The sequence below is a fragment of the Staurois parvus genome, unplaced genomic scaffold (assembly GCF_062004578.1).
Source record: "Staurois parvus isolate SC_StPar_1 unplaced genomic scaffold, SC_StPar_1.0 ptg000145l, whole genome shotgun sequence".
Taxonomy (NCBI): domain Eukaryota; kingdom Metazoa; phylum Chordata; class Amphibia; order Anura; family Ranidae; genus Staurois; species Staurois parvus.
In genome coordinates this window covers 5,946,823-5,972,004 of record NW_028317941.1, presented here as the reverse complement: position 1 = coordinate 5,972,004, position 25,182 = coordinate 5,946,823, and the positions used below count along the sequence as shown (strand labels likewise).

Here is a 25,182-nt window from a genome sequence, read left to right as displayed (position 1 = left end):
GCTGATTGGCTACCATGCACAGCTGCACTAAATTTAGCATTCTCCTATTTTAGTAAATCAACACCTATAGTGTTTTTACACATTTTCTTTATTTTTGTTGGTCAGGACTACAAAATATTTTTATTAATGACTTTTTTTTTTTATTGTAGTCAGGTAATTATGAAATATTATGCATTTTTTATCCAGCTAGCAAGTGGAACTTTAGACTCCTTTTCATGTTTTCCAGACTCTCCATATTTCCTTTTGTAAAATGCTTGTTTCCACAGCTTAGTAGTTAAAACTACAAATTGCACACACAAGTAAATGAATCAGTTCAATGACTCTACTTAACCTCTTCTTCCCCTCTATCTTTATGGATCTGTCTGAAGTTTCAGTCAGACAGAGCAAGTGTTTGCTACCTATTTAAGAAACCTAAAATGCTCTGGGAATGGGAAATAATTTTTTTGTGAAAAGAAAACATATATATATATATATATATATATATACACACACACACATTAGCTGAAAAGCCTATGAATGCAAACATATTTATTTTAATTTGACTCAGAACTATTTCCCATTAAGGTATCGCCCATAGGGGCTGAAAATGATTTTGTATTTTAGCTAGACTACCTATTAAGCAAATGATTAAACGGTAAGAATAAAAGAACTCCCAGGTATGACAAAGAAATGTTTATGAACAGATAGGATTTAATGAATGGGTTTCCTTTGTGTGTGCTAAAGGATTAGACCTTTAATTGGTACTCACCGCCAGACCAATTCCTGGAGGCCCTCTGTCACCCTGTAGAAACAGAAATAGAGTTCAATTAACAAACGATCTACTAATTCATCCTGATGGTTCTCACATTAGAAAAAAAATCATTATTTATCCAAAAGGGGGTGAACATTTTCTGCTGTGAAATGATGAATTAGAAAGAAAACAGTAAATTGTAACAGTAATTTCAAAACTTGGAATTGTACAAAAAAAAGTCTTATTTACATTTTGTGATGATTGATATTTAAACCAATTGTTGTTTCCCCAAAAGGGTTATTTTAGTCTATCAAAGCAATATTTTCAAAGGAAACACATTTTCATTTTTCGACAGCTGTCATAAATTAATGTCAGCTTTAGAAAGTTCTGTCAATTTGATGCTATAGAGAAAGATTGGTTTACCTTTGGGATTACCAGTTTGTTAAGAATGAATGCCATTAGGATGAATGATTTCTGTTTATACTCCATGTTTGTGTGTCCACACAGCATGTGTTAGGTTGGTAGCATATATAAGCAAGACCCATGAAGTAAACATTATAACCTATGACTCTAAGATTAAAGGAGATACATTAAAGTCATCTAAATCTCATTAGCTGATAAAGAGGAACCATCTGTGCAATTAATGCTCATATTTCTGTCTTATGTATTTCAATTATTACACTGTAAAAGAACCAAAGGATGCCCTAATCAAGCAACGCATTTACAGTATGGTAGCAAGTTGTTTTAAAACTATTTTGTTTAGCAAATGGACAAATAAGGGACAAATGGACAAATAAGGGATTGCAACTTTTATTTCTGCCCAACTTTTCATCTTGTTAGCACAATAAGTTGAAACACAAGTGTCCTTGGTGTGCCATCATCCAGTGGGCACCATCAGACTCCATGATGTCATTCTCCTGTTCACAATCACACTCAGTGGACAAGTCTGAGTAGGTGCTAATGGGATGGATTTAGAATAAAAAAGGTCTGTCAAACGTCTGTACAGTGGGCACATAATGTTTGTAAAGTAAGAAAAATTTGCCTTGTTATTTTACAAATATAAAAATATATTAAAAATAGAGTGCTTTGCCTTCATACATCACTGTGTGCAATAACATTTTGTATAATACCTAATATGGTGAATGTAATGGAACACAAGCCTTTTTTTATACCTGTCTATACTGCTATCAGCACTGTGGACATATCACTGAAATGTACTATTTCTTGCAGTTCATTTTGAACTGAACGTGTGTTTTCTCCATGCAGGGCCAAGGAATGGGTATACCTAATTTAGCTCTTCCCCGCAGCATATACATGTCTTGCTGTTATAGGGGGTGAACTACATGTGCCCCAAGCCAAGTTATCTTTGGCTCAGGGCCCTGGTTGGAGTAGCAGGGGATAAATAAAAGCAGGTATATGCTGGGGAGGGGGGATTCAAGTAAACCTATTGCTTTACTCTAAATGGACAAATCACAGGTTTGCCTTAGAGCCTATTCGTACTTGTCTAATATTGGCAGATGTATTTCGCTGCTGAATCAGTCAATAGAAACATACACATTAAAGGAAAAGTATAGCCACAGCTCATTTGCCCCGCCACCGCCACCGCCACCTGGCTCAGCATCTCAGTTTGTCACTGAGAGTCTGAGCCAGCTGCTCCCACCCCTCCACAGCCTAGCGCTTAGCTCTCACCCTTAGAGCCAGTGGAGGACACATGCAGCATCAGATCCATCCACCTAGGTAAGTACGATTTAACCACTGTACATCCGCCCTATAGCAGTTTTACTGCTACAGGATGGCTGTCCTGTGCAAAATCACATACACATACGTGATTTTGCACTTCCACCTAACGGAGGCGCGCGCACTGCTGGCGGAACCGTCACAGCAGAAGCCGATCTGCGAGTCCCAGAAAAAGTATTCTTCAACGGCACCCACAGATCGTCAGGCAGGGAGGAAGAACAGAGCTGTGCTTATGTTTATATAGGCACAGTTGTGTTGTGACAGAAGAATGTGATGGATCGCTTGTCCCTGCAGAGCTGGGAACATGATCCATCACTTCCTCTTGTACCATCGCCATCTAGTGTACACCAAGCACACAGCTAGGCACACACTTAACCCTTTGATCACCCTAGATGTTAACTCCTTCCCAACCAGTGTCATTAGTACAGTAATCAGTGTATATTTTTTGCACTGATCACTGTATTAGTGTCACTGGTTCCCACAAAGTGTACGTTAGTGTAAAAATGTTCAACGCAATATCACAGTCCCGCTATAAGTCACTGATCACCGCCATAACTAGTATAATAAAAAAAAATCCAGTATATGTCACATAGTTTGTAAACACTACTAACAAATATACGCTTATTGTGATTTTTTTTACCAAAAAATATGTAGCAGAATACATTTTGGCCTAAATTTATGAAGCAATTTGATTTTTTTTTCAAACTTGCTGTCCTGTTTTTGATTGTAACACAAAAAGTAAAAAACACAAAGGTGATAAAATACTGTCAAAAGAAATCTCTAGTTGTGGGGAAAGAAGGACATAAATTTCATTTGGGTACAGTATTGCATGACTGCGCAATTGTCAGTTAAATTAAAGCAGCTCCATATCACAAAAAATGGCTTGGTCAGAAAGGGGGTAAAAAAAACCCCACATACTTCTCTTTTAATGCAGAAATTATGCATGTTAGTGCATGCTGACATGTAGTATGTAAAGTGCATTTTGATACTTTTCCATCACAACACATGATATGCACTTTGAAGTGTTTACATTGATTTTTAAAACATGAAGGTGTCTTTACATAGGCCAAAAGTGTGCATGAGTCATTAAAAATGGAGAATTAGGATAAGGTATTGCAGATTTTCTCAGAAGAAACATTTGGAAGCAAACGAAGGAACTTGCAAACCATTAAACACCGTCCAATTATTGTATGCAATTGCTTCCTTTTCAAAATTGAATGCACTGGGCCTTTATGTTATGATCAGATTTTCATACCTACTGGTATGTAAGTAATACATTTTGTATACAGTTATAAGGATATCATCAAATCATATTAGCATGTGCAATTTTTCTATTAAACTAATCTGGCACACTGTGTAATTATAAACTATCATACTGTGTTTTACAATGGATTGCACGATACTTGTTTTCAAAAGCCGTGCTCGCACAAGTGAAGTGCCTCAAACTCTTTGCTGAGTTCTCATATATATTATTGTACAGTGCCATGTTAACAGTGAATCAATATTACATTTGAACATCAAGATCTGGGTTATCAGATATACTTATCAGCAGAATTTGTTGCAGTATTTTAAACAGTATTTTCTGGTTTAGATGCATTGTGAGCCTGCTATTTTCTAAAATAGTATAAGGTACAGTATATTCATTGGATATCCAGCATGACCACTTCCATGGCCCTAGAATGGTATGAAGGGTGCAGAACGTTCTGCACAGTGCCATTACTGATGGCAAAGTGGTTTTAAAGGAACCCTGCCCAGAGAGAAATGGTTGCCTATGTGTATTACTTTTTGCTTCATTGACTCAGAACATGAACACAGCAAGTTAAGTCATGATAAAGTCAGAACATTTTTGTTTTTGCTCAGTTTCTTAAAAAGTATTGATGCTAATGGATTTGCATGACAACCAGGCATCTAGAATTTTTCAGAAAAATTGCATGTTTCTCAGCAATGGTTTCCATTAAAGCTGAAATTTAGGTATGATTTTAGGTATGATTTTTTTTTATGTAGTTAAATTGGTCAAGCATGGACCAGTGGAAGTGCTGTATTTATTTGCCATACCTGTAGGATCTTGTGGAAGCTGGAAATCATTGTCGTAGGCACCAATACTACAATGATTGCTACATAGCAGATTGCTGCTAGCTTCCAGGTCCTTTGCTGGGTGACTGCTCTGCTGCTTGAATACAGGAGGCCACTCACTTGGTGCGGGCACCATTCAGAGAACATGCAATGTGTTCTCTTACTGGATGAGGTAGAGAGCATGATGTTATCACCCTGGCTCTCCTCAACATTCAATCAAAGAACGATTTGCATTCACTAATGGAATGCAAATTCAAGTTCCCTGAAGATCGCCTGTGCTGAGCAAGCAACCTTCTGTTTTCACAACAAAGCAGGGCAGCTGCTTTGCAAGGGGCCTAGAAGGTAGTGGAGATCACTGTGATAGTCGTGCCTACTACAGTAATTTTCCACTTCCACAGGGATCACACAGGTACATAAATACTTACATTGGTTAAAGTAAGAATTGACCAGTGATGTGCAGAGCTATGGTGATGCTTGGGGTCAGCTCCCTAACTGTATGTTCCTAAGGGCTGGATCACACCAGAATGCATGCATTCCCATGCAATTCCAGTGTATTTCTGAACACAGGGGACAGAAGAAGGGGTAGCCTATGTAAAAGTAAGCCAATGAGGAGGAAGTTGTAATAATTGAGGTGAGAGATAACCAGGGAATGACTTAGAAGCTTTATGGTGTTGTTGGTTAAGAAGGGGCGTATTTTGAAGAGATGTTGCGTAGGTTGAGGCAGTCTCCACCCGAGAACCAATCTTCCTTTTCACCACAGGGGAAGCACAAAACTGAACATATTAAGCTGAAAACTAAAATACAAACTAATTTAAAGGATATTTAAAGGATAAGTTCACTTTTTAAATAAAATAATAAATGTACATTTTTGCAAGTAAAAAAACAATGTGCATTTATTTCTTAGGAGCCTGCAGAGCATTGCACCTATGATCATCAGATCATGGGTGCAATGTCAGGCTTTTGAGGACTGTCAGCACAACTATCTGCCAGTACCTCCCATACAGGCAGACAGCTACTAAAGTCCAAGAAGATTAATGAACTATGAGAGTGCTTACCAGCTCCCTTGCAGTTCATGAGAACTACAAGCCATCTGCAGCAGCGGAAGATGGTACTTGTAGTCCATTTATTTATAATACCCCAGCATTAAGAAACATAGCACATGTACCAGTTAGTGTCAAAAATATATATAAATTACCACATACAGTGGGGCAAAAAAGTATTTAGTCAGCCACCAATTGTGCAAGTTCTTCCACTTAAAAAGATGAGAGAGGCCTGTAATTGGCATCATAGGTAGACCTCAACTATGAGAGACAAAATGAGAAAAAAATTCCAGACAATCACATTGGCACACACTGTTGCTGGTATGTTGGCCCATTCCTCCATGCAGATCTCCTCTAGAGCAGTGATGTTTTTGGGCTGTCACTGGGCAACACGGACTTTCAACTCCCTCCAAAGGTTTTCTATGGGGTTGAGATCTGGAGACTGGCTAGGCCACTCCAGGACCTTGAAATGCTTCTTACGAAGCCACTTCTTCATTGCCCGGGTGGTATGTTTGGGATCATTGTCATGTTGGAAGACCCAGCCACATTTCATCTTCAATGCCCTTGCTGATGGAAGGAGGTTTGCACTCAAAATCTCACGATACATGGCCCCATTCATTCTGTCCTGTACATGGATCAGTCGTCCTGGTCCCTTTGCAGAGAAACAGCCCCAAAGCATGATGTTGCCACCCCCATGCTTCACAGTAGGTATGGTGTTCTTTGGATGCAACTCAGCATTCTCTCTCCTCCAAACACGACGAGTTGTGTTTCTACCAAACAGTAGAGTGGAGCCCCAGATCGAGGGAGATTATCAGTGGTCTTGCATGTCTTTCATTTTCTAATTATTGCTCCCAGTTGATTTGTTCACACCAAGCTGCTTGCCTATTGCAGATTCAGTCTTCCCAGCCTGGTGCAGGTCTACAATTTTGTTTCTGCTGTCCTTCGACAGCACTTTGATCTTCACCATAGTTGAGTTTGGAGTGTGACTGTTTGAGGTTGTGGATAGGTGTCTTTTATACTGATAACAAGTTCAAACAGGTGCCATTGATACAGGTAAAGAGTGCAGGACAGAGGATCCTCTTAAAGAAGAAGGTACAGGTCTGTGAGAGCCAGAAATCTTGCTTGTTTGTAGGTGACCAAATACTTATTTTCCACCATAATTTGCAAATAAATTCTTTCCAAATCAGCCAATGTGATTGTCTGGATTTGTTTTCTCATTTTGTCTTTCATAGTTGAGGTCTACCTATGATGCCAATTACAGGCCTCTCTCATCTTTTTAAGTGGGAGAACTTGCACAATTGGTGACTGACTAAATACTTTTTTGCCCCACTGTATACAGTGCTACAATGTGCCTATCATGTATCATACAGAATCCAATAAATTGAAATGTCTGCACTTAAATATTGTACAAAATTCAATAAATTAAAGTGTCAATGCCTAAATAAAGTGTCCATGCAAAAAAACAGATTTTTTAAAAAGGTACCCTGTGCTGTGCAAACTTCATCCAATAATCTGCCTCCTGTGCTTGTCATCAGTGATCTTCCACCTCCACACCAGAAATCTCACTGAATCATCATGAGCACCTATTACACGGTAGGTCATAAGGGTGCTCAAGTCTGCCCATGGGATTGAACCTTCCAGGGTCACCTCCACTCTTTGACCAGGACTGAATCTGCTCCTTAATCCATTCCTCCATCAATATGCCTCAATCCACAGAAAGTTCCATGCAAATATTAAAAAAGGCCTCTATAGTGTAAAACCCTTTATCTCTTTATTTAAAACTTCCCCTTTAAAATCACATACTGTACAGAATGCCCACTCACATTATGAAGTGCTTTATCCTGCACAAAGGTACACAAAAGTGAAAGTTTTTTTCCCCTTTCTGATTTTATATTTGCAGATTTTTCACACTTAAATGATTCAGATCATCTAACAAAATAATAATATTACACAAAGGTAACCCGAGTAAATACATAATGCAGTTTTTAAATGATGATTTAATTTATTAAGGGAAAATAGCTATCCAAACCTGCCTGTGAAAAAGTAATTTCCACTTCCCCCCATCCCCCTTGCTAAATCATGAATGAACTGTGATTAACCACATTTTTTGGAAGGCTGAATTAAATTTCACTTGCCAAATCCATCCCTGATTACTGCCAGAATTGTTGAATCAAGAAATCACTTAAACAGAAGCTGTCTGACAAAGTGAAGCATGCTAAAAGATCTCAAAAAGCAAAATATCATACCACCATCTAAAGAAATTCAAGAACAGATGAGAAACTAAGTAACTGACATGTATCAGTCTGGAAAGGGTTACAAAGCCATTTCTAAATTTTTGGGACTCCAGTGAACCATGGTGAGAGCCATTATCCACAAATGAAGAAAACTTAGAACAGTGGTGAACCTTCCCAGGAGTGGCCAGCATACCAAAATTGCTCCAAGAATACAATGATGACTCATCCTGGTGGTCATAAAAGAACCTAGAACAACATCTAAAGAACTGTAGGCATCACTTGCCTCAGTTAAGGTCAGTGTTCATGATTCCATAATAAGAAAGAGACTGGGAAAAAATGGCATCCATTTGGAGAGTTCCAAGGAGAAATCCACTGCTGACCAAAAAGAACACAAAGGCTTGTGTCACATTTTCCAAAAAACAACTTGATTATCCCCAATACTTTTGGGCAAATATTCTATAGACCGATGAGACAAAAGTTTAACTTTTTGGAAGGTGTGCGACCAGTCACATCTGGCGTAAAACTAATACAACATTTCATAAAAAGAACATCAAAGCAGTCAAATATGGTGGTAGTAGTATGGTGGTCTGGGGTTGCTTTGCAGCTTCAGGACCTGGGTGACTTGCCATAATTGATGGAACCATGAATTCTGTGTTCTACCAGAAAATCCTAAAGGAGAATGTCCAGCCACCTGTTTATGACCTCTAGCTCAAGTGCACTTGGGTTATGCAGCAGGACAATGATTCCAAACACATCAGCAAGTCCACCTCTGAATGGCACAAAAAAAACAAAATTAAGGTATTGGAGTGGCCTAGTCAAGGTTCAGACTTTAATCGACTGAGATGCCGTGGCATCACCCTAAACAGGCCACTCAAAAGGGACAGGTCTACAAATGACAGGTGACTATAACATTTCACTTTGTTGCACAATGTTGCTTTGGGTAGAATTATAAGAAAATACTTTATTTTTCAAATGTTCCAAATAAAATGTATATGTTGGAGCAAAAAAAGAAACCTATAACATAGAGGATGCCTTCATTTTTTTTTAAACAAGGCATACACTTTTTAAGCAATATTCAATTGGTCTTTTGAAGCAAGCACAAGACCACAAAAATCATCATCTATGTGGTGTATGGTACTGTATACAGTTAATAGTCAAGAGACTATACGTAAATTCAAACGAAATATTGGAGCAGAGACTGAAGTGACAGCAATAACAACACTTAATTTACTGCCTAATGCCAAGTAACATCAGTTGAAAAAAAACAAGTATACACCTACAGATCCTACAAAAAAATATACAGAAGATAAAGGAATCTGAATCAAAAGAGAAATGAGTCAATAACTACCTTGTTTTCCATGAAAATACCATATCTATCAAAACCATTCAATCACTTCAATTATATATGGCTGAATGAATCAATACATCATTCTATTAATTCCATGCAAGAAGTAAATGTATTAGTAAGCTACTTTGTTCAGTAAACAGAGTACTAGCCTGTGTCAAAAGGCTTTTGTTCACTACAGTCAGGCCTTCCTTTTCCATACAAGTCTATAGAGATACAAAACCCACTTTTTTTGCTCAAATACAACTAAAGGCTTTTATATGACAGTCGAAAAAATACAAAATCCAGTTACTAGGCGATGCACAAACTTCATAAAGTTAAAAAAAAAATCTTCTACCTTCCCTGACTGAGCCATATTCTTTATCATTTGTGTCTCACATACTCTCCCTCTCAGACACTGTAGCTCACAGTAAAAGGCACTGCAGCTCAAAGTGAAACAGCAACAGAGGCAGTGCTTTCAATTCAGAAAGTAGTGGATAGGACTAAATGTGGCCAAGTGTTGATTGGAAAGCTACAGTGAATCAGCATTGACAAAGCTAATAGACAAGCCCCCTAGAACACTTTTCATTGCACAGAGCAGGTACAGCCTACATGAGAGTGGCAGTTCTGCTCTGAATTCAGGAGCAGTGCAGCATTGTTGCCACACCGTGACAGGAAGCTGCATTAGGTGGACTTCACTGGCAGGATCAGCCGTTAGGTTGTGGGACTTTGTAGGGCAACTAAGAGAAAAATTTAAGTGCAGCTGCATTTATAATTAAAGTGTTACTAAACCCACAATAGTAAAATCAGTCTGTATATGCAGTAAAGCATACATGTTAATAATCTGCACTGTGTAAAAAGAATGTTTGATCCTGACTTCTCTGATCCTCCCCTTCTTCCAGTGTCACCCTCTTATCTCCTCATAAGACATATCGTGTGGAGACACTGCACATGCTCAGTTTGGTGTGTATTGCTAGAGAGGTTTTATTTTTTCTTGGGAGAGTGCATGTAGTCAGCTCATGGCCAATCAGCACTGCCCAAACAGAGGTCAGGGGTTCTATGTCCTCCTAGAGAAAACTCCTCCTACAAGCTTTAACCAGTGCTCGGCTGGACACTGATAGAAGTCACAAGACTGCTCTAACTGCTGATGAGAAAAGGTACTTAGCAGTTTATATTTACTAAAATAATTGCACTTCCATGTTGTGGTCCTGGGTTTAGTAACACTTTAAAGCGGAGCTCCACTCAAAAGGGGAAGTTCCACTTTAAGCCTTTGTTCCCCGCTCCTCATCAAGGATTGTGACCTTTGGGGAGGCGATCGGAAGCAGAAGTTGCCCTCCTCCCCTCCCTCCCTGTAGTCTTCTGGGACACGTGACAGAAAACTACAAGGCCATTCACAAAGTGCAGCGCTTCTCACGCATGCACAGTGGGCACCCGGCTGTGAAGCCACAAGCTGTCACTGCCAAGTGCCCACACTGAAGATGCCAGTGCCAGGGAGAGAAGACAGCCGGTAAAACTAGTGGTGATGAGACCAAGAGACAGGTAAGTGTCTGTATTTTAAAAGTCAGCAGCTACAGTTTTTGTAGCTACTGACTTTTTTTTTCAGGTGGAACTCCGCTTTAAAGAGCTACAGTACATTTATTTTTTTTAATAAGGGGCCATATTTCTTCTAATCAGAAAGTTCACTCACTTTGCCTTAACCTAAGTTCCGTGTAATTTTTAGCAAAATATATGCCCTCATCTCCATAGTGAGTTGGTAGGAGGAATAGTTGGGAGTGTATGTTCTAGAGCCGGTGCTATGTAATCCCGCTCACTCTGCTTTCTACTTCACTTATCACATGCAAATGACAGAGACATCATAATACACCTACCAGGTGCAGTGTGGAAGTTTTCATTTGCCTAACCTGCCAGCTGCCCATAGCCAGTGGGGGAAGCACAAAATGAATTACCCTGCTGACATAGTATGATGGGGACAGAGTAGAAGAACTGGGCAGATGGGGACAAAGAAGGGGACATAGGGGCAAAGCAAGGGACATGGAGGGATAGTGGCAGCAGGGGAAATGGGGCAGCAAGGGATGTGGGGATAGAGCAAGGGAAATTGGGTGACATTGATAGCAAAGGACATGGGGGCAGAGCAAGGGACATGGGGAGATAGGGATAGCAAGGGAGATGGGGACAGAGCAATGGACAAGAGGAGATAGGGAAAGCAAGGGAGATGGGGACAGCAAGGGACATGGGAGACAGGAACAGCAAGGGAGATAGAGAAATAGGGACAGCAAGGGAGATGGGGAAGAGGAAGGGATATGAGGAGATAGAGACAGCAAAGGACATAGGGACAGAGCAAGAGGAATGGGGAAATGGGGACAGCAAGGGAGATGGGGACAGAGCAAGGGACAAGGGGGGATGGGAACAAAGCAAGGGACAAGGGGAGATAGAGACAGCAAAGGACATGGGGGCAGAGCAATGGACATGAAGAGATAGGGACAGTAAGGGAGATGGGGACAGCAAGGAACATAGGGATATAGGGACAGTAGGTAAGATAGGCACAGAGCAATGGAAATGGGGAGATAGGGACAGCAAAGGACATGGGGAGAGAGCAAAGGACATGGGAGATAGGGATAGCAAGGAGCATAAGGCTAGAGAAAGACATGAGGAGAGAGGGACAGCAAGGGACATGGGGGCAGAGCAAGGGACATGGGGACCTAGGGACAGCAAGACAGATGAAGACACAGCAAGAGACATGGGGGCAGAGGAAGGGACATTGGGGCAGAGCAAGGGACATGGGGCAGAGCAAGGGACATGGGGAGATAGGGTCAGCAAGGGAGATGAGCGGGACAGAGCGGGGACATAGGTAGAAGGGGTTGCATTGTGGAAAAGAGGGGAGTGGCGGGGGATGGTGGAGAAGGTTGGGGTAGCAAAATGTACTTTCGCCTGTGTAGACAAAAATCCTTCCACTGAATCTGCTCCAGGGATAGTATATTTTGCCTTCTTACATTAAGCCAGCTTGGAACAATGTAAGTAAGCATATTTGATACCTGACTGGCCTTTGTGAAAGCTGTAAATAACTGTAGTAGCCCAAGCTACTACAGTGATGTCCTCAGTCTTTCAGGTGCTGTGCAGAGTGGCTACCATTCAGAGAACACCTTACTTTTTTCCCAATGAATGTAAAGTGTTCTCTGATAGGTGAAGATAGATAGGAGCGATAGTGGTGTCAAGGTCTCAACCTTGTTCATTCATTTTCCATTCACTGAGAAAAATGCAAGACATTCTTTGAATGGTGACCAAGCCAAGCGAGCTACTCCCTACTTACTATACAGAAGGGCATCACCCAGAAGATCACAGCCATCACAGTATCTTGGGCTACCACAGTGATTTAGAGCTTCTACAGATGCCAATCGGGTATCATATATGCATAAGTACATTGTGCCAAGCTAGCCCAATGTAAGTATGCAAACAATATCATCCCTGGAGATCAGAAGAAAACAATAATATAAACATGCACATGGCTAATCCAACTGTGCAATAAAACATTAAATGATTGGCAAAAAAAAATTATTGGTAAATTAGCAAATAACTAGAAGGCTGACCTTACAAGAATCTGCTGGTGTTGAATACTATTTTAGATTACAAAACTACTAAAATACTACTAAAATACGTGTGGTCAATCACAGAAAATGTGCTTTGAGACAATAGAGATTAATAATTAATGTTAGTGATTGTACTTAATGAAGCTTATTACTTTCATCTTCCCATCAGCAACTAAATCTAAATTATTTTCACACTATTTTGGAAGTGTCATTCACTTGTTCTGGTCAGGGTAAGAGTAGCACCATAAACAAGGTATGCATACGTGATAAGGTGGTAATAAAAGGTGAAAATAAAAAGTTCTATTTATTGTAAAGACAGTAAAAATGTATGTAAAGTCAAAACGTTTTTTTAATTGTGCATGGAGTTGGGAAGGTTTTCAGGTTTTATTGCTGCCTGTCTACTGAGGAGATTCACCCCTGTTAAATGACCTGTTGACCACTGCCACTCGGGCTGAAAATAAGGGAATCTTTAATATTTTGAGGTGTCACCAGAAGAGCACTAGAAGGTAAATCTGTTAATGGGGACATCTGCTCCAGTTACAACTATCTAAGAGGGGGTTTACCTTCTTTTGGAGAAGGTAAATATACATTAAGGAGGAATTCCAGGCATGTTCTAGTTTTGCACCAGCTTGGACCAATTCAACTAGGTATGTACCGTATATCCACTTCAGCTCCAGCAACATACTGGTACGTCGATGGGCTTTCAGTGGTTATACCAGGATGATATTTGCAGCTGCAGGCATCATCCTGGTATTGTTTTTTTAGAGTCGACGGTCGGTTTTCTTGTCGTGGATCACTTTTACAAGCAGCAGGAGGGGACGCCCACCTCCCTCCGCCTTCCACATTGTCTGTCCCACTGGGAAACCTGAGCGACCATCCAGCCAGCTGACCATCGAGGTAATCAGAGACCAGAACAGTTCTGATTGCCTTTATGATATAGAAAACTGGAAGCGATGAGCAAATATTACTGATGGTTTCTCCGGATGTAAACAGTGCCATTTTTAAAAAGGAAAGGCATCTGATCACATCAGTCTTGGTGTGATTAAATGCTTCTAAGGGCAGAGGATACATCTGGGGTCTAATAGACCTCAAACTTCTCCACAAAGAGTACCTTTCACTGCCTATTGCAATCACAGGGGTAATTTATATTCCCTATAATAACAATAACAGTGATTAAAAACATGTAAAGTGACAGTGTAAAAAGAATTTTAAAAATTAATTAAATATTTTTTAAAATATAAAGCCCCACCCCATCCCCCCGTGCTTACATGCAAAGGCGAATGCACGTATTGGTTCCGCATGCGCACAAACAGCGATCGTCCCACACATCAGATCATGGTCAGTAATTCTAGTACCAGACCTCCTGTGTAAATCTAAAGTAGTAACATGTAAAGGCTTTTAAAATGTTGCCTATGGATAGTAAAATTGATGCCATTTGTTGCCAGTGCATGGGTGTGCGCAATTTTAAAACATATGATATTATGTATCTAACTACTCAGCGTAACATCATATTTTATCAAACAATTGGCCATTGGCCATTATATTGTACTTTTATGCATTAAAAATCCTAAAACTGTATTTTTTCCCAAAAAAATTGAGTTTGAAAAACTGCTGCACAAATACCAAGTGAATACAAAATTGCAACACCCACCAATTTATTATCTAGGGCCTATGCTTTAAAAAAATATATAATGTTTGGGGGGTTCTAAGAAGTTTTCATAAAGTGGATATACCATAACTGGTCTATGTTCCTGGAAGCTGGATATCACTGGAGTGGCACCACTACTACAGTGATCAGAGCCGTCTTTAATATTGATTGGATCCTGGGCAAACACTTGTGACTCCCCCCCATGCAATTTAGCTCTCCACCTGCTCTGAGACAAACAATAAATAGCAGCTAGACTCAAAATCAGTTTACTGCAGCAGATCAGGCAGTGATTGTGACTGGTTGTGTCAGGAATGGACTTGCCAGTAATGGTGGGACTCACCTGCCTTGTGGGCTGCAGTACCAGGGCTGGCCAGCGGGTGCTCTCAGCAATCAGAGACTCAACCCTGCAGTCAGCCAAAACACCTGAGGCTGATTACAGGTGTATTTAAGGGATGGCCAGACCTGCAGTCTGTGCCTTGGTGTGTGTGTTTTTCCATGGGCCCCTGTATCTTGTTACCTGCAGTCCTGTTCCTTTTCCTGTTCCTGTTCCTGTCCCTGTCCCTGTCTGACTGATTCATTGCCGACCCTGCCTGATCCATACCTCTGCTGACTTCTCCTGTTTGATCCCTGGCTTGTGACCCCAACCATTCTCTGCCTGACCCGATGCCCACTGTCGAGCAAGACGATCCAATGCCTGATGACCCGGTGCCCGCTGTCGATCCAGACGATCCGGTACCTGATGACCCAGTGCCTGCTGTCATGCCTGGTGACCCGATGCCTGCCGTCGAGCCAGACGACCCAACGCCAGATGACCCGGTGCCCGCTGTCGAGCCAGACGATCCAATGCCTGATGACCCAGTGCCCGCTGTCATGCCTGGTGACACGATGCCCGCTGTCGAGCCAGACGATCCAGCGCCAGATGACCCGGTGCCTGCTGTCGAGCCAGACGATCCGGTACCTGATGACCGGTGCCCGCTGTCGTGCCAATTGACTCAGAGCCCACTGTCGTGCCTGGTGACTCGGTGCCCACTGCCTTGCCAGATGACGCGGTGCCCGCTGTCGAGCCAAATGACCTGATGCCTGGTGACCCAATGCCCGCTGTCGAGCCAGACGATCCAATGTCTGACCCAGTGCCCGCGGTCATGCCAGTTGACTCGGTGCCCACTGCCTTGCCAGATAACGCGGTGCCCGCTGGCGAGCCAAATGACCTGATGCCTGGTGACCCAGTGCCCGCTGTCATACCTGGTGACCCGATGCCCGCTGTCGAGCCAGACAATCCTATGCCTGATGACCCAGTGCCCGCTGTCATGCCTGGTGACCCGATGCCCGCTGTCGAGCCAGACGATCCAGCGCCAGATGACCCGGTGCCTGCTGTCGAGCCAGATGATCCGGTACCTGATGACCCGGTGCCCACTGTCGTGCCAATTGACTCAGAGCCCACTGTCGTGCCTGGTGACTCGGTGCCCACTGCCTTGCCAGATGGCGCGGTGCCCGCTGTCGAGCCAAATGACCTGATGCCTGGTGACCCGATGCCTGCTGTCGAGCCAGACGATCCAATGTCTGACCCAGTGCCCGCGGTCATGCCAGTTGACTTGGAACACACTGTCGTGCCTGGTGACTCGGTGCCCACTGCCCTGCCAGATGACGCAGTGCCTACTGACGAGCCAAATGACCTGATGCCTGGTGACCCAATGCCGCTCCGCCCGGGGGCCCGGCGCCCGCCGCTCCGCCCGGGGGCCCGGCGCCCGCCGCTCCGCCTGGGAGCCCGATGCCCACCACTCCGCCTGGGGGCCCGATGCCTGCCGCTCCGCCCGGGGGCCTGGTGCCCACCGCTCCGCCCGGGGGCCCGGCGCCCGCCACTCCGCCTGGGAGCCCGATGCCCACCGCTGCGCCTGGGGGCCCGGCGCCCGCCGCTCCGCCTGGGGGCCCGATGCCTGCCGCTCCGCCCGGGGGCCCGGTGCCTGCTGCCCCTCCTGTGGGCCCGGCGCCCGCTGCTCCGCCTGAGGGCCCGGCGCCCGCCGCTCCGCCTGGGGGCCCGCGCCCGCCACTCCCCCTGGGGGCCCGGCGCCCGCCGCTCTGCCTGGGGGCCCTGTGCCTGTGCCCGGAGTCCAGCCCGATGTGCCTGTGCCCGGAGTCCAGCCCGATGTGCCTGTGCCCGGAGTCCAGCCCGATGTGCCTGTGCCCGGAGTCCAGCCCGATGTGCCTGTGCCCGGAGTCCAGCCCGATTTGCCTGTGCCCGGAGTCCAGCCCGATGTGCCAGTCTTTGATATCCCGCCAGTTACCAGACCCGGGCGGTGGAACATTTTGCCCAGCTAGGACTGTTTGGAGCGTCCTGAGGCCGCTCCTTGAGGGGGGGGTACTGTCAGGAATGGACTTGCCAGTAATGGTGGGACTCACCTGCCTTGTGGGCTGCAGTACCAGGGCTGGCCAGCGGGTGCTCTCAGCAATCAGAGACTCAACCCTGCAGTCAGCCAAAACACCTGAGGCTGATTACAGGTGTATTTAAGGGATGGCCAGACCTGCAGTCTGTGTCTTGGTGTGTGTGTTTTTCCATGGGCCCCTGTATCTTGTTACCTGCAGTCCTGTTCCTGTTCCTGTCCCTGTCCCTGTCTGACTGATTCGTTGCCGACCCTGCCTGATCCGGACCTCTGCTGACTTCTCCTGTTTGATCCCTGGCTTGTGACCCCGACCATTCTCTGCCTGACCCCCTGTACCTACCTGCCCATTAGTTGCTGTACCCGGCTCGTGACCTGACTACTCTCTGCCTGCTCCTCCTGTTCCTACCTGCCCGATTGTTATTGACCCGGCCTGCCTGACGATGCTTGCATTGTATTTATTGTTATCTGTGGGTGGTTTGGTTTGGTTCGTTTGCACTGTGTTATGTTTTAGTATTGCACTGCGTTTATGTATTGTTAGTGTTAATAAATTATTGTTTATAACATATCTGAAGCCTGCGTTTCCCTGCGTCAGTTCACATACCTCTGGTCATACCCTGGAGCCCTGACAGGTTGCTAGAGGTTACTGCACATCCATACCACTCACTGATTAGTTGCTAGAGGGAACTGCACATCCTTACCGCTCACTGATTGGTTGCTATAGGTTACTGCACATCATTATAACTTACTTATTGGTTGCTAAGGGTTACTGCACATTATTACTGCTTACTGGTTGGTTGCTTTAGGTTACTGTGCATCATTAACACTTACTTATAAGCTGTTACTTATCGGCTGCTAAATGACAGCACATCATTACAGCTCACCCATTGGTTGCTACAGGTTACAGCACATCATTACAGCTCATTGATTGATAACCTCTGCACCCCGTAGCTCCCCCAACCTCTCGACTGCAACCCCTCCTTCTTAACTCTACATGCCTGCTCTGCTCATCTATGCACCCACCTTCCTTGCCTCTGTACATCCCCTCCTTGCTCAGCTGTGCACACCAAAGTGTAATTCCTTCTCTGCCTACCTCTGCACACTCCACCTGCACTATTTTTCTTACCTTTAGAGAAGGCTCAATGACCACAGTTGCAAGCAGGACTTTCAAGCATGCCTCTATTTACCTCCCGAGTGGGTAGCATTCAGCAGAGGTGATGGTGGATGGAACCTCAGGGGGGCATAATATACATTTGAATGCCGCCACTATTTACACGTGAATGCTGCTGCTATTTGCATATCCATGCCAGTTCTTTACATGTGAATGCTGACATGATGTCATGGGTCATCTGTACACTGCAGTAGGGCAGAGGCAATATAAATGACAGCACTTCACACTGAGATATCAAAACACAGTGCAAGAGGAAGACTTCAAGGGGCAAGGGTATGTAAAATGGGACAATTGGCAAATACGGCCAGCTGCTTTGGGCCCCCAAAAATGATTGGGTCCAGGGCAGCTGCCTCTTTTGCCCAGCCTTAAAGACGGCCCTGACAGTGATCTCCACTTGCTACCAAGTTTCAAGCCAAGCAGCTGCCCTGCTGCATTTTCAACACAGGAGGTCAGCTGCTCAGCATGGGCACCATTCAGAGAATGCTTTCCATTTTCTGAATGAAAGCAAAGCATTCTCTGATTGGATAAGGTGGACAGGCAGGGTGGCAACGTCACACTCTCCATGTCATCCAATGAGAGATTGCTTAGCATTCACTCAGAAAATACAAAGCATTCTCTGAACAGTGCCTATATTAAGCAGCTGACCTCCTGTGTTTAGAATGCATCAGGCCAGTGCTCAGCACAGGATCCAGAAGCTAGTAGAGATCATTGGAGTTTCTGTGTCTTTGTTGGTGATTTCCAGATTCCAGGGTCATCAGCCAGCCATGGTGTATACATAGTTACATAGTTACATTAATTTAAACTGGAGCAATGTAAACATGTATAATGTAGCCATGCCTGGAATTCAAACCACTTGCCGACAGCCCAACCGCAAACAACAAGCAATTCAACATTTCGGTTTCACAGGAAATAAACAGCACCATTTTTAAATTGGAAAAGCATCTGATCACACCAATCTTGATGTGATCAGACGCTTCAAGGGCATATGAGAGATCTAAAGTTTAATAGACCCCAAATTTCTCAGGAAAAAGTACCTGTCAATGCCTATTGCTATCACAGGGGAAATTTACATTCCCTGTGATAACAATAAAAGTGATATAAAAAAAAATAAAAAATGACACTGTAAAATAATTTTAAAAAAGCAAAATAATACATAATTATAATAAAAATTTAAAGCACCCCCATCCTCTCCCGTGCTCACGTGCAAGGGTAAACTCAAGCGTCGGCTCCTTGTCAGTTTATAAACAGAGATTGCACCATGCATGTGAGGTATCACTACAAACGTCAAATCAAAGGCAGTCATTTTAGCATTAGACTTCTAAACTGGTAACCTGTAAAGGCTTTTAAAGCGTGATCTATGGATATTAAAAATGTATGTAGTTTGTCGCCGTTGCACAGGGTAGGCAATTTTAGAGCATGTCATGTTTGGTATCGATTTGCTCAACATAACATCATCTTTTATATTTTACAAACAATTGGGCAATATATTGTATTTTGTGCATTAAAATTAAAACAATGCTACACAAATACTGTGACATAAAAAATTGCAACTCCTACCATTTTATTCTGTACATTAAAAAAGTATATAATGTTTGGGGGTTCAAAGTAATTTTCCAGGAAAAAAACATTTTCATGTAAAAATAAGGGTCAGAATAGGCTTGGTCTTCAAGTGGTTAGAAGAGTGGGTGATGTGTGGCAGGAGCTTCTAACATTGGACGTAAAATGCCAGGACAGTTCTAACATCCCCCAAATTACCCCTTTTTTGGAAAGTAGACACCCCAGGGTATTTGCTGAGAGGCATGTTAAGTGCATGGAAGGTTTTATTTTTTGCCAAATGTTTTTCGATAATGCATGAAGGCAAAAACATTATGTGTGCATCTCTCCCTCCCCAAGCTCCCCCTAATACTTACCTGAGCTTCATTTTGATCCAGTAATGTGCACGAGAGCCTCAACTCTCCTGGGTCTCTCTCTTTTTATTGGCTGAGACACAGCAGGAGCCATTGGCTCCTACCGCTGTCAATCACTGCTGGTGAGCCAATGAGGACAGAGAGCGAGGGTGGGACTGAACCACATCTGTGTGAATGGACGCACAGAGCAGCTGCTTGGGAGCGAGTCTGCTCAGGTACCTACATAGCAAGCTGCTTGCTATAGGGGCACTTGGCACGAGGGAGGGGCCAGGAGAGTTGGCGTAGGACCTGAAAAGAATAGGATAGAGGATGGCCTGTGCAAAACCACTGAACAGAGCAGGTAACATGTTTGTTATTTAAAAAATATATATGTCTTTACAATCACTTTAATGATGTTTTAGATTTTTGTTAGGTATTGGGTTAGCTTTGAAAAAAAAATGTGCTAATCCACATTTATTGTTTGTAAAGTTCACTCCTGCACTTAAAAAAAATCCAGCTTTGTTTATAAATCCAAACACTACCTAATTTAGACTAAATTGAACATTTTGTATATATATATATATATATATATATATATATTTATATAGTGTGAAATGGTATGATCTTAATAATCATAATATATTTACACATGAAGCTAAACTATTCCCAATACAGTTGTGGTAAAAGAAATCTGTAGAGGTTAGGCTTGTGCAATGAAAGAGTAAATGTAAGTGCTATAATGACCTTTTATGCTATATGATTTTTTGTAAAAAAAAAAAAAAGTTTTAAGACTGAACCTCATTTTACAAAAAGTAGTCTATGCAGAGTACAACAGGGAGAGGTTATGCTGTGATACGGCTTTAGGTCGCCATCTAGTGTTTTTTTTGCAAAAATGCTCAACCTCTCAGTCTGGTACACACAGAGACTCTTTGTTTCTGGATTGTGTACTCACATCTATGCCATCTGATCCTGGGATCCCTGGCGAGCCTGGTAGACCGGGAGGCCCTGGTGGACCTGGAGGACCTCTCTAAAAGATAAAGAAAAACAGATTAAATAAACATACTTTATAAATAATATATTAAACATTGGCTAGATATACGTAGCTGCATACGCTTATTGGGGTGTTTAATAATGCATATTTAATTGTTCTTTAATAAAAATACACACAAGTTAACATGATATAACTGTTCATAAATAAAAATATACAAGATACAATATAAACATTACTTAATCGCAGCAGTGGGAAAAACAAGGACACTAGCGAATGAATATAGATATTTCGATTTCTGTTATCTTCCATAAATGAGAAACAGAGTGAAAATTTCATAAACTCATAATCCTCTCTCTCTGTGACAGTAACATATAGAAACCTATATGGAAGCAGCTGTTGGTGCATTGAAACTTCTAATGCCAAGTGCTAAAGTGGTTGATGCCAATAAAATCTCCCTTGTATGCAGTAAATGTTTATCCATATAGAAAATGTAGTAATGTGTTAGGATAATACAATACGTGACATCTAAATTATTTATAAGTAAAAATCTCTTTTTTTGTTTTTGAACCTTTTGTACATGAAACACTATTTGGCTGTTGGCCAGTTAACACATTTTACATTCAACTGAAGTGGTTTCCCTCTGCTGGAAAAATCAATAATGTAGCAAAAAACACCAGATTATAATATGTCAAAAAACAGTATACATGATGCAGTAATCCATGTCTTCCATTCATAATTCAACTTTGGGTAAACTGATCCTGAAAAGATGAAAGATGAAATTCGATTGGCTGCTTTGCTATGCACTCTGCATACTCCATACTTTGCAATGGCTTATTACAGAAGGAATGGAGCCTACTAATGAAGGACACCTAAATTATGGCTATTATATTTGCTGCACTTAGTCCTATTTCTCTGCTAAAATACAGTGTGTGACAGTCTGAGTATGGAAAGTGATTTCTAAATGAGGTGCGAAAAACATGCAGAGAATATGGCTAAATGAGGCCAAAACCATTACGGTTCCTAGTGTTGTATGTATGAATGTGAGTTAGGGACCTTAGATTGTAAGCTCCTTGAGGACAGGGACTGCTGTGAATATACAGTATATAAAGTGCTGCATCAATTGTCAGCACTATATAAATACTTGTAATAAATAAATAGAAATACCACCCTAAACAGCCTTCTATAACACATAAGGACTATATCGGCTCATTCAAAGGTTGATAGTATTTATGGATTGCGGAAATCTACCAGCAAACTAGATATTGCCATCTTATCTTCACTTTTGTCAATTTATGGTAAAATGAGTGCAGAAACTGTACCTTTAATAACAAACAAACCTATCAGAATTGATACAGGTACAGGTTTCCACCTCTTTTAATCAAGCACCAATGTGTTTTAGTAGAGGAACCTAAGCAGGGGTGTCAAACTCGTCAGTCCTCCAGCTGTTGCGAAACTACAAGTCCCATCATGCCTCTGCCTTTGGAAGTTATGCTTGTAACTGTCAATCTTGCAATGCCTCATGTAACTTATAAACTGGCAACAGCTGGAGGGCCGCCAGTTTGACACCCGTGGGCTAAGGCCTTATTCAGGCAAAGCCATGCAAAAACGGTCCCCTTGACCTCCTTTGTCAAAGTAGGCCACTTTTAAGCGCAATGTGCTTTTGAAAATATTTCATTTCCATCTAGTATATTTTGTCTTGATAAATGGATATCTTTTGGTTACACCAGACAGAACCTAACAGGCCCCAAGTCCTTTAAGCTGAAGCAGGGGAAAATGTGCTGTGCTCTGGACCCAAAGTTCACATTATCACTAAATAATATTCAGTATGTACAACTGAGAAAATTTAAAACTAGGACTTACCACAGACCAAAAAGCCCGCAAGGTTGGTCCTGTACTCTGTTAATACTACAGACTTGGCACAGTCTCTCCAAGTTTGTAAAGTATTTACAAACTAGGGAGTTTTGGTTTCCTCTCACACACCATAATGTTTGCAAAAGCCAGTTTGATTGGTTTCTGAGAAAGTTAATCAGTGATTATTCTACGGATGGTAGATTTCCATCTTCATTAGGGTTACAGCTAGGGTTACAGCTAATGATTGAGTGTTAAAAGCTCTAGGATATTCCTAAAATATTTATAGTATAGTAATAATAATGATACATTGTACAAATATATAATTACCAAGTTGCAAATGGTAATGGTAATGACAGAATATGCATAGCCCAGGCCTTGAGCACTGGATGGGTCTGGTTTTAGTTAAACCTCTGATGACTGGGTCATTGACAATATTCATTATTACTGCTCAAAAGCATGTCGCATTGTATATAAGGAAAATTAGCTGACATCCCATGTTTTTGAGCAATATAATACAACAATTAATATTGTTATAGTGTGGATGGGTCCCACTGTGTGAAATTAGAAAGTTAGGTAATGAAAGTAAGCAGTCCAATCATTACAAAAACAACTTTCTATATGTTTTTAAAGGCTTTTAAATGAAGCCTTGAAAATGACCCAAGTGAATATATTCAGTGGAATTTTTTACGTTTGTTGTTTGATTGCCAGGAAAAATGTATAAACAAGGCAATATTTGTCTGAAAAGCCAACAATTAATGATATGGGGCCTTCTCTGCAGGACAGTGTAAAAAAATGCCTAAACAAGCCGCAGGCACTGCATCCTTTCATTTGTTTGTGTTCAGGGGCTCTGTGAGTGTGTGGGGAACAGGATCAGACTCCTGACTCCTGAATGGCAAACTTTGTTCTCACATATGAATGCCAAATGTCTCAGAATGCTGCATTCCTCCAGCCTCCTGACCTACAGACACCTTCCCTCTCCACTCCAAAAATGTCTGCTGCATCGTGGCTACAGACAAGAACTGCCTTTACATATTTATTTATCTCTTCTTAATACTTCTTTACAGTTATTTTGATTCTACAGATTCAGTATTGATGGAAGATGAAAAGGAGATCATTTTTTATACCAATTTGTAAAGAAAAAAAATTCTAGGCCTTTTTAAGAGTGATAGAAATTTGGGGAAAAAATGCTACTTTATGGATCATATTTTGTTGAAATAGCATATTTTTTTCAGCCATATAACGAAACCAAAATCATTTTTTTTCATAAAGACTGTGAGGTTTATTCATGACAAGTGCAATAGCAAAAAAGTCTAGTTGCCCATAGCAAATAGCTTCCAGATGTCACTGCTAAAATGCAGAGGATTTGATTGGTGGCAATGGGCAACACAGCATTTTTGTTAGGGCAGTTTTTTTGTTTTTTTTTTACATAAGCCCATAAAATGTATTTAATGAATCATGTATAAAGCATGTCTCACCATCCTCATCATATTTATCATCCAAATTCTGCCATTTAGGAACACATGAACAGTATATATATATCCCAAAGGTAGCCAATGCACTGTATTGGGTTCTAAAAATATGACAGACAGCTGGACAATAAAATGCCTCTACTTTTTTGGATTTGTATATATATATATATATATATATATATATATACACACACATATACCCATACCCTAAAGATTATGGTGTGGAATATGCCATGTAACCCAGATACCAGACTGGTTCACACCACTTGTACCTAGGATGTTGTACACAACCCTGGGCCACAGTTCTGTGCTGTGGTTCCTGAACAACAAACAGTCTATCATTGGGTCATTCTAGTCCTCGGATACAAAAAATTCTACCAAACCTAATGTAAAAAAAAAAAAAAAAAAACACGTTTTGAGTCAAACCAAAAGCACATCAACCTGTTAAACAACAAAAAAAAAACATTTTAAACAAAGCCATCACAAAAATACCATGTTAACAGGAAAATGATTTACACATCAAAATATATCTGATGCCGAAAGTTTACTTTTGACTCCTTGGATAAATCCACAAAACGATGAAGCGAGAAAGTAAAAGAGACTTACGAGCTGTGCCAGGGACAAGCAGATGAGCTGTAGGATCACAGAGAGCTGCAGGCTGACCATGGTGCCAGGTCCTGGTTGCCAGAGGACCTACAGGGAGGGGAGGGGGAGGCTGCACAGGGCTTGTGCAAAAATCCTGCTAGCAAGGCAAGAGCTCCAGCTAGCCCTGTGTTACCAGACCCAAAATATAGGATGATGTGGGATGCAGCTCTCTGACACACTGAGACTGAACTAAGGTTGGAGAAGGGAGGAGAGGCCATGAATATGTAATTAGCTGCCAGTCGCTGAGTCTATGTTGTTGGCTGATGGGATAGCTAGGAGCCAGCCTCCTTCTGACTATTTAAGTGAACATTCCAGGTATGACAACTTAATTCTCACAGCCCTCTCCTGACTTCCTAATATAAATGGAATCATAATTTAAATTTCAATTGTATAAGAGCCAAGAATAAATAAAAAGTACTTTACA

General features: G+C 42.0%; 1 protein-coding gene across 1 annotated transcript in view; it reads right to left on the bottom strand.

Annotated features, from left to right (window-relative positions):
• COL9A2 (collagen type IX alpha 2 chain) overlaps positions 1–24,949 on the bottom strand; it is a 101,747-nt gene extending 76,798 nt beyond the window's left edge. The window contains exons 1-3 of the mRNA XM_089673877.1: positions 24,720–24,949; positions 20,755–20,829; positions 749–781 (exon numbers count right to left, since the gene is read on the bottom strand). Coding sequence (XP_089530003.1) covers positions 749–781; positions 20,755–20,829; positions 24,720–24,779 — 168 coding nt within the window. The 5' untranslated portion in view covers positions 24,780–24,949. The remainder of the gene's footprint in view (positions 1–748; positions 782–20,754; positions 20,830–24,719) is intronic.
• Positions 24,950–25,182: the final 233 nt, after the last annotated feature.